Source organism: Marmota flaviventris, chromosome 18 (assembly GCF_047511675.1).
Source record: "Marmota flaviventris isolate mMarFla1 chromosome 18, mMarFla1.hap1, whole genome shotgun sequence".
Classification (NCBI taxonomy): Eukaryota; Metazoa; Chordata; class Mammalia; order Rodentia; family Sciuridae; genus Marmota; species Marmota flaviventris.
This window is the reverse complement of record NC_092515.1, coordinates 7,329,945-7,339,988: the sequence shown is the minus strand read 5'-3', so window position 1 is coordinate 7,339,988 and position 10,044 is coordinate 7,329,945. Positions and strand designations below refer to the sequence as shown.

General features: G+C 52.9%; 1 protein-coding gene across 3 annotated transcripts; it reads left to right on the top strand.

The window, feature by feature from the left end:
• Positions 1-248: 248 nt before the first annotated feature.
• Positions 249-9,598, top strand: Syngr4 (synaptogyrin 4). 3 transcript variants are annotated; one of them, XM_027920501.2, is made up of 5 exons: positions 249-351; positions 1,510-1,706; positions 7,521-7,758; positions 8,872-9,011; positions 9,337-9,598. In XM_027920501.2, the coding sequence occupies exons 2-5, from the start codon at positions 1,614-1,616 to the stop codon at positions 9,565-9,567; spliced, it is 702 nt and encodes a 233-aa protein (XP_027776302.2). In that variant the 5' UTR covers positions 249-351; positions 1,510-1,613; the 3' UTR covers positions 9,568-9,598. The 3 variants fall into 3 exon arrangements, with proteins under 3 accessions (XP_027776302.2, XP_071460540.1, XP_071460539.1); XM_071604439.1 differs by having other exon boundaries at positions 1,507-1,706; positions 7,569-7,758; XM_071604438.1 differs by having other exon boundaries at positions 1,507-1,706.
• Positions 9,599-10,044: the final 446 nt, after the last annotated feature.

Sequence of the window (10,044 nt, the reverse complement as noted above, 5' to 3'; positions counted from 1 at the left end):
TGCGCGTGCGCAACCCACAAACTTCCCCGCCAGTTCGTTTGTGTGACGCGCATGCGCCACAGAAGTGTCTCCTTGTCCAGCTTCAAAGGGAAGGGGCGGGGTGGGCGCGAGAGTCCCGGGGCAGGGCTCCCGCGCGCAGCCAGCCAACGGCGAGCTGACCAACGTCCGCTGAGGCCACGCCCTTGCACAAGCTAGCTCCAGAGTTGGCGGAAATGGAAGAGGGCGGGACTTGGGTACAGCCAATCAGCTGTGGAGGAGCAAAAAGGCGGGAAAAAGAGGAACCAAAAGAAGGCTGAGGTGGCGCCTGGGACCCGGAGGGGAGGGCGGGCAGAAGGAAGAGCCGGACTCCAGGTGACGTATTTCGGTCCTCCAGAGCAGGGGTGACCCTTTGTCAAGCAGCGTCACCCCCCGCCAGCCCCAGCAGTCCCATCCCATGTCTTTAAAGGGAAGACCCTAATTCTACGAAGGTGGCCTAGCCCCGGGTGTGTGGCCTCATCCGATGGGACCGCTCCATTCCGAGCTGAGCTCCACACATCGAGGGCAGGACCCCAACTTGAGGAAATGCACATTTACGAAGACGATGAAGCTGTCGCCTAGTTCTAAGAGGAAATAACCCCAAATCACAAGGACAGCCTAAAATATACCCTGAAGGCCTGCGTCCTCCATTATGGGTTTGTCGCCCCAGCCTGAAAGGGATTCCTGGGCTTCAGACATCCCAGAGGTCCTCCCTACCACCCCACAGAGCCCATACTTTCCAGAAACGCCCACCTGCGTCCTCTCAGAGAAGGTCACCTTTAAGCTGGGCCCTCAAGCTCCTGTCAAGGACATGGCCCCCACATGCCCCAGCCCTCTCCAGGCCCCAGCTCCTTGGCCTGGGGCTCCTCACCCTGCCATCCCACTCTGGAACCCCTGGCCCACAGTCCCCTCACCCACATGCTGACTTCTGGGACCTGAAGCAGCCACTTCACTTATGGGCCCACTCTTAGGATCCCCAGCAGCCCTGTAACTCTGTGCCCCATTTTTAGGACCTCCAAAAATATCCCTGTCCCCAGTTCCTGGGTTTCCCTATGCCCCCCCACTCTTAGGACTCCCAGCAGCCCTGTCACCCCACATCCCCCTCATCCCATACCTGACTCTTGGGGGCACCTGAAGTCCTCTCTCCTGCATTTCCAACTCCTGGGGCCTGAAACCAACCCTTCACCTGCCATCCAATTCCTCACCCCTTATCCAGAACTCCTGGGACCCTGAAGCAGGTTTTTTACTCCACATGCCCCATTCCCAGGACTCCCAGAAGCCCCCTCACCCCATCCCCAACCTCTGGAAACCTCAGTAGCCCCATTATCCTGTACCCCAATTCGGAGGACCCTTAACAACTTTTCATCCCCCAGGAGCCCCTTCACCCAGACTCCAACTCCCAAGAGCTCTGGTAGGCCTGCATTTCACACAACCCCATTCCTGGAACCCTATGTCCTGACTCTGACGTTCCATGTCTGTGTTGTCTTGCAGCAGCAAGCCTCAGCGTGAGCTTGGAGCAGTCAGGTGGCAGCACCCAGCAGGCAGTGCCCAGAACCTCTCCCCCCACCTCCAGGGACCTCAGAAGGAGAACAGCCGCTATGCACCTCCCAGAAAGCCTGCAGGACCTGGCTGACAGTGAGGCTGTGCATTTTCTGAGGAAGCCAAAGAGCATTGCACGGATCTTAGAAGGGGTGAGGCCCCTATGGCCCACCTGTAGGATGTGGGATTGTGGCCCACAAGATGGGAATGGTCAACTTTCAGTCCTAGGATCAGAGGGAGGGGGCAAGAAGGGTCAGAAGAGGAAATGGAGCAAAAGGGAGCTAATAACTGAAGCCACCTTTGAGCACTCTGCTATTCCTAGCACTGATTGTCTCTTTTTTAAAATATTTTGTTTTAGTTGTAATTGGTCACAACACCTTTATTTTTATGTGGTGCTAAGGATCAAACCCAGTGCCCTGCAAGTGCTGGGCGGGCGCTCTACCGCTGAGCCATAACTCCAGACCCCTTATTGACTCTTTGCAAGAAAAAAAAAAAAACCTTCAAAGGAGGTGCTGAAAGCCCCATTTTGAGCTAAGAAAACTAAGAATTAACAAAGTGAACTAATTTCCTATCTTGAAGACTGCTGTCCAATGGGGTAGAAATAAGGCACAGATAGCTATTTCAATTTTAAATAGCATAGGCTATTTCTCAGTCACCAACACCACATTTCAGGTATTCAGCAGCCACCTGTGGTTCTTAAATTGGAACATTTTTGTGATGCCAGAAAGTTCTATTGGACAGCATTGACTAAGGTCACATAATAAGAAACAGTGCCAGGGTTCAAACTTGGGTCTGTAAGATACTAGACCCAGTTTATTTTCCTTCTCTTAGGTTGGGGTGGTGGGAAGAGAATATGTAAGACAGACCTAAGATACCAGCTGTCCAGTGGCCATTTGTGTGTCAAGCACTGTGCTGAGGCTTATATGCATCTTGTAGGGGGAGGGTACTGGGGGTTGGATTGAACCCAGGGGTGCTTAACCAATGCACCATACCCTTAGCCCTTTTTATTTTTATTTTGAGACAGGGTTTTGCTCAGTTGCTTAGGGCCTAATTTGCTAAGGCTTGTCTAAAACTTGCAGTCCTTCTGCCTCAGCCTCCTGAGTGGCTGGGATTATAGGCTGCACCACCAAGCCCAGCTATATACATCTTTTAGTCATCACTACATCCCCATAGAATCTGTACACTGGAGTCAAATCCTCATTTGGTGAATCACCTGTAATACTGGCTACTGGAGAGGCTGAGGCAGGAGGATCACAAATTCAAGATAACAACTTTGAAATCCTATCTCAAAAAATAAACAGGGCTGGGAATAGAGGTCAGTGGTACAGTGGCCCTGTACAATTCTCAGTACTGAAAAAAACAAAAACAAAAAACATCATTCAGCTCAGACTCTGCTGTGTGACCTTGGACCAGTCACTTCTCATTGGCTTTAACTGTGCGGCCTTTACTGCTCACTCTTGACACAGCCAGACACAGCCCAGGGAGATGATAAATCTCATGCAAGTCTGAGGAGTAGGTTGGGTGCCTTATGTCAGAACTTAGGGTTTCCTGCCAGATTTCTATCTCCCTGCCCCTTCTGGAACAAAGGGACCACACAGGCCTGAATGAATTCTAGTCTAGCCATGTGCCATCTGTTAGAGGGGTATACTCCCCAGGTTGCTCAGCTGGTCCTGGCATAACTATCAGTAGTACTACTTTTCATTCCCAGAAGTGCCATTTTGTTCCATAGCTTATGTGGTCACCATATGTCTGTGTGACCTGAAGCAAGTTACTTGACTCCTCTGAACCTCTCTCCCTTCATCTGTAAAGAGAGTGTCCCCTACCCTGCTCAGAGGAAGGTCTGTTGTGGAAATGAGACAAGTTAATGCCTATACAGTGATGAGCACGGGCCTGGCAAGTGGTAGGCTTTCCTTAAATAGCGATTATTAGTGGAACAAATCATGACTTGTGAGGGAGGAGAGATGGGTTTCAGCGCCCAGGGTGATAGGGATTTGTGCTGCATTGTCCTTTTCCCCAGGGAAAGAGGAGAATTGTGAATGTGAATGTGCCACGTCCCTGCTGGTGGAGGCTCCTGTCCTCCTCACCATAGCCGTATGATGGACGTTTCTGCCCTGTCTAACCCAAGGGGAAACTGAGGCTCCCAGAGGTTGAGTGACTTGCCCAGGGACGGCACCCAGCTGGTGGGCAAGTCAAAGTGGGATTTACCCGCCTGTTTCCAAAGCCTGGGGAGGAAGGGCGCAGCAAGGGAGGAGGCCCAGCTGGTGTGGAGGGGTGCGGGCAGCGGGGGAAGGGCTGCTGGCTGTGCCAGACGTTCTGGTCACGGACTTTGCCCGCTGCTTCCATCCTCCCTCCTGCCCGCCCTCTCCGCCTTCCCCCCTGGCCTGGCTTCTCAGTAGGGAGCCTCTGGGCAGCTGGTGCTCTTGTCCTTCTCACTGCCGCCTGCCAGCTGGTGCCTTAACTGATGAATCTTTGCTCCCTCCCTGGGGATAGGCCAGCAAGGGTGTGGAAGGAGGTTGGACTCAGGCTCCAGTTGACTAGGGTCTCTTGGCCCAGCTGAGCCCCCTCCCAGAGTCTCCAGTGCCCTGGGCTCTAACATAGCCAAGATCTTCTGGGACTGGTGGGCAAATAACCCAGAGGCCTCAATAACCCTCAAGAGAGCTGGATTCCAATCCCACCCCACGTCACCTGAACTTGAATAGAGGATTCCCGCTTTGGTTGAATCCTGAGAACCACCATTTTCCTGAGCACCTCTAGGGCTGAGCGCCCACCCCTGCATTTCCCCTCTTCAGAGCATAGTGACAGACTGGGAAACTGAGGCTCCAAGACCTCAGTGCTGTGCCCAAGGCCACATAGCTGGCCGAGTAGGACGCGTCTGGTTCTTTCCACTCCACTGTAATGGCTTCGATTTATCACCTGTGAAACAGAAATGAATTAATAACACCTCCCGCGTGGGCTGGTGCTAGGTTCTGGGAGGTGGTGCAGCTAAAATGGATATGGGCTCAAAAATGATTGATGCGCTTTCCCATCCCAGACCTGGCTCTGCCTGGGACCAGTCAGCTGGGGCTCATCCTGCAGCCTCCCTGTAAGGGTAGCTGTGGGTCAAACGAGACAATGCCATGAAGGCACAGTGCTTGGCAAAAAGAGAGACTCCTTGTCGACAGTCATTGTCGTTGTCATGGTTGTAAAGCTGTTAAGACAAAGGACAGAGAAAGGAGGATGGGCAGGACGAATGCTGAGGAGCTTAGGGATCCGTCCTTTGCCTCCTCCACCTTGCTCCTAAGGACAAGCAAGAGCTGGAAGGAGCCAAAGCCACTCCCTCTTTACACATATTTGCAGAAGTCCAGTCTGGTACTGGGTGCTGGGCCTAGAAGGGTCCACCATGGGGTTTGTCCTGCAGGACTTCAAATTCTAATGAAGGGCCATTTGCAGTGGTGCATGCCTGTAATCCCAGCCGCTCTGGAGGCTGAGGCAAGAGGATCATAAGTTCAAGGCCAGCCTTAGCAATTTAGCAAGGCCCTAAGCAACTTAGTGCAGCCCTGACTTCAAATAAAATATTAAAAATAGGGCTGGGGATGTGGCTCAGTGGTAAAGGGCCCCTGGGTTCAATCCCAGGTACCAAAAAAAAATTAAAAAATTCTAATGAAGGGGTCATTTTCAACATGCCCTTTCCCTCAGCCTACCCACCCCCCACCAACTCCATTAGCCAACACTGCCATATCCAATCAATCACCAGGTCCAATTTTACGTCCTAAATATTCCTGGATTCCCCAGGGCTCCCAACTCAGTGTTTCTGACCTGGTCCCCGCCACCAACCTGCTCTTAGGTCTGTGGGCATCTTGTTTTGTCCTCCTCCAGTCCATCAGCCATGTGACCCCAGAGGATTTCTCTAACCCTCAGGTCTGACCCTGGCCCTCCTCTGCTCAGAACCCTTCCATACATAAAATTAAGTTCAAATAAGAAATTTAACTTTCCATGGCTCCCCTCCTCCTCATAAAAACATCACCCCAAAGCAAACATCATCCTCCAACCAGCTCCACCCTCTACTCTAGGCCTGGTGTTCAAGATCTCTGAGAGTCTAGCTCCTGCCCACATTTTCAGCCTCATCTCACACCAGATCCCTCAAATGAGATTTCTCTTTTGTCCCTTTAGAACCCCTGCATCTGACTTTTTTCCCTGCTACTAACCCTTCCCAGAGTGCCTTCCTCCAAGCTGGGGATATAGCCCAGGGGTAGAGTGCTTTCTGAGTATATGAGAGGGCCTGGGTTCGAACCCCAGCCCCACAAAGAAAAGAAAGAAAAAGGGAAAAAATGCCATTCTCTTCTCTGCCTGGAAAAATACTCCCCTGTCAGGTCCAGTTCAGATGTCAACTCATGATCTCCTAAGTGCAGGCCCAGGATCCCACTCAGACCTTGACTCTCTTCCCTGACCTTGGCGCTCCTCCTGACCTTGGCATGCAGGCCCTCCAGCCTTCTCCACTCAGATAGAAGAGCTCTTTGTACACCCAGAGCTGATCCTGCAGCACCCTAGGGATCCCTGTTACCCTCCAAACTATGTTCCCATTCCTCAGCCTTTAACACTCCTTATAAAAACATCATCCAAAGCAAAAGTCATCCTCCAACGAGCTCCACCCTCTACTCCAGGTACACACCTGCTCCTTCTGTGTCTGGCATAGGCCTTGCCACGTGGCCCTGTGGTCATCTGAGACAGAGGAGCGGGGCTTCAACTTTTCACTCATTATGCCTCAAGGCATTTGGTCCAGCGTGAAGTAGTGTAGTGAGGGGTTAAGAGCAGACTGAGGAGCCAGACTCCGAGGGTTCAACTCCAGGCTCTGCTGCTTACCAGTGTCACCAAGTTCAGCCAATTCTTCATCCTCTTTGTCTCAGTGTCATTATCTGAAGAACAGGACCATTAATAGTGCCCTGTCATAGGGTGGTTGCAAGAATATTTGTAGAATAACAAATGAACGTTACAGAAGACGGTCACAGACATGAACTATATGCTCCATGTATACCCAAGGGGACAGGAATATTGTATTTGTGGGATTTTGTTGGTTTTGGGGTTTGGTTACTGGGGATTGAAGTCAGGGGCACTTAAGCACTGAGCTACATCCCTAACCCTTTTTAAATATTTCTCAGGCTGGCCTCAAACTTGTGATCCTCCTGCCTTGGCCTCAAAAGTTGCTGGGATTTATAGGCGAGCACCACCGTGCCCAGCTTTGTATTTTGTTTTTTAAAAAACTTCTGAAACCAAATCAAAAAAGCATAATTTAATATTTGCTAGTTCTGGGTAGTCAGTACTGGGTATCTGTTATATTTCTCTCCATACTTTTCTGTATACTTGGAATATTTTACAAATTTATTTTTAAGAGTTGAATAGGGAACTGGGAGTGGTGGGTCACATGCCAGCATGTGCAAGGCCCTGCATTTGATCCCCCAATTCCACACAAAAGAGGGGGGAAATGGGAATTGATAGGGAAGTAGGGAGAGAGAGAAGTTACAAGTAGAGGGAAGAGCTGAAGGCGGAGAACACACACCTCCATCAGCTCCACTGTGCTAAGAGCAGGGGACTTGGGTTTGGTGGCAAAAGGCAGGGCTGAGTAGGGAAAGAGGGAATGAGGAAAGGGAGGAGGGTGGAGCCCACACAAGGCCCCAAAGACCAAACTGAGGGGCTAGGACTCACTCCTGGGGACCATGGGGGAGACTGTGAGCAGAGAGGGACATGATGTGAAAGGACCCCTAAGAGTTTGTGGGGGATGGTCCGAGGAGACAAGTCTAGAGGCAGGGGGGCAATGGAGGAGGAAAGGGACGGAAAAGAGGGGAGGAAGGGCAGAGGTTGAGAGCTCTGAGGGTGTGACAGGGAGGGAGAGGGCAAGAGTGACCCAACGTGCAGCAGGACTGTCCCAGCCAGGGAGCAAGAACAGCTCAGGGGAGTTGCTGAGCTTCACCCTGGTCCTTGGGGGTCCACAGATCTTCTCCCTCATCATCTTCTCCTCCTTACTGACCGATGGCTACCAGAACAAGACAGAGTCTCCCCAGCTCCACTGTGTCCTCAATAGCAACAGTGTGGCCTGCAGCTTCGCTGTGGGCGCCAGCTTCACAGCCTTCCTCAGCTGCCTGACCTTCCTGGCCCTGGATGCCCAGGAGAGCCGCATCGCCAGCACCCGATTCAGGACGGCCTTCCAGCTCCTGGACTTCATCCTGGATGGTGAGCCCCCGGGACCTCCCGCCCAGAGCCACCCACTCCTGCAATGGCCCATGGGGCACAGCCCTTAGCCACCCAGCTGGCCCCATACCTGACAGTCCTCTCATCCTGTGGATCTGACCACACATGGCCTCACGTTTCTTGCTGCTAGTTGGCTCTTGCTGTTTCCTCCTCGGGGACAAATAAGCATCCTCAAGAGCCAGCACATGGCCTGCCCCCAGGCTCACCCCTTCTGCCCAGCTTCCCCCCACCTCCCCATTCATCTCCTTTCTTGAAAAGCCACTCCGTGGCTGGAAGTGGAGTTTGGAGCTTGGAGCCAGATGGACCCCAGCACCTCCTGGCTCTGCAGGCTCATGTCTCTTCCCTTCTTTTACCATCAGTAAAAGCTGGGACCAAGACCCCACCTTGCAGGGGTTTCTGAGGATGAAATAAGCGGGGCCTATAGTACCGCACACATTCACGGAGTGCTTCCCCAGGCAGGCACACAAATCCTGTCCTTTAAAGTCCTCAGAACCACCCTAGGAGGTGAGTCCTGCTCATTTTCCTGTTTTACAGAGAAGGAAACTGAGGCTTGAGGAGGCTCTTTAATGGGCCGCTGCTGCAGAGTGAGTGGCAGTCAGACACTCCTCACCACTGCCAAACACTCTCCATAGAGCCTGGCACACAGTAAGCACTAAATAAATGCACATTCCTTAAACTTACACCCTGGCCACCTCCTCTGTCGGATCTCTTCTCCCCCCTCCTCCTCCCTGCAGGGTTCAGGGAGTCCTCACAAGTCAATGAATCTGCTGAGAGCTTCCCGCGAGAGGGGAAGGTTCTGTACCTGTGCTGTCCGGCGTAGGAGCCGCTGACTACTCTTGGTCACTGAGCATTTGAAATGTGGCCAGGGCAACAGAGGAACTGAATTCTTTTCAGATCTACTTGAATGAATTGAAGTGGAAGCAGACCCACGAGGCCTGTGGCTCCTGTGTTGGCCATTTTGGACAGCAAAGCCTTTTGCAGCAGCTTACTCTTAGGAGGGCTCGGAGGGATTGGGTACAACAAGTGGGAAGTCATGCAAGACCCCTAACCCCATCTTTGCACATCCCCGGTCCCTATTCTCTCCCCACACCACAGTCCTCTGGGCAGGCATCTGGTTCGTGGGGTTCTGCTTCCTGGCCAACCAGTGGCAGCATTCACAGCCCAAAGAGTTCCTCCTGGGGAGCAGCAGCGCCAAGGCGGCCATCGCTTTCTCTTTCTTCTCCATCCCTGTCTGGGTGAGGTCGAGCCCCAGCCCTCACCACACCCCCAGGACCCTCTGCAGAATGGGGTGGGAGGGATAGAACATTCCAGCTCTGTGTTGCTCCCCTGGTGGTCAGGGGTTGGGGGCTCTCCCCGGGCCTCTGTTGACTTCTTCCAGGCTCACCTTCCTCTGAGCAGCCAGAGCCCAACATCAGGAGTGGTGCCTTGGCTGGGTGTCCATGGGCAGTGAGCAGTTGGCACAACTGGTCCCTGCCCCTCCCTCCCAGGCTAGTCCCTAGCCTGCCCTCTCCTCCCCTGCCCATCCCAAGCCAGCCTTCAGCCACCCTTTTCTGCCCACAGATATTCCAGGCTTATCTGGCGATCCAGGACCTCAGAAATGATGTTCCAGTCCCCTACAAGCGCTCCCTGGATGAGGGTGGCGTGGTGCTGACCACCTTCTCCCCACCCTCTGCCGCCAGCCCTGTCAATATGCCCACCGGCCCAAACAGCCTGAGTTACTCCAGCTCTGCCCTGTCCCCCTATCTGACCACTCCAAAGGCCCCTCGCCTTGCTATGATGCCTGACAACTAAACCTTCTTGTCCACATCAGTAAAGAGATACTCCTCCCTCCAGAAGGGTTTCTGAAAACAGCCCTGTCCTTCTCATGTCTGTTCTGCTTATCCCATGAGTGGCTGGGGGTGAGGGGGAGAAATCCCACTGGGTCACAGAGGTCTCTGCAGTAGGTCACATTACTGTAGCACCTCCAGGTACCCTCTTCCTGGCAGCGGGCAGGAAGCTATTTTCATGCCTATTAAGTACCAAGTCCTGTCCCATCATCTGCTCCTCAAGCCCCTCCCACACTGCCATGGAGGGAAGCACAAGCTGTCCCATAATACAGGCGAGGAAGCTCAAGTTCAGAGAAACTGTTTCCACCCGTGGAGAGAGCACCAAGAATCAGGGCAACGACGAGACCCATCCAGTGCTGATGTCAAAGCCCATGGCCTTCCACTACTTACAGTGACAAGGGACCCAACACAAAACCATGCTGTCTGAGGAGGCACTGGTCCA

Coding starts and splice junctions, on each gene's coding strand:
- Syngr4 (XM_027920501.2), top strand. CDS start 1,614: ATGCACCTCCCAGAAAGCCTGCAGGACCTGGCTGACAGTGAGGCTGTG. Junction 7,759..8,871: donor CCTGGACTTCATCCTGGATG/GTGAGCCCCCGG, acceptor CCCACACCACAG/TCCTCTGGGCAGGCATCTGG. Junction 9,012..9,336: donor TCTTCTCCATCCCTGTCTGG/GTGAGGTCGAGC, acceptor TTCTGCCCACAG/ATATTCCAGGCTTATCTGGC.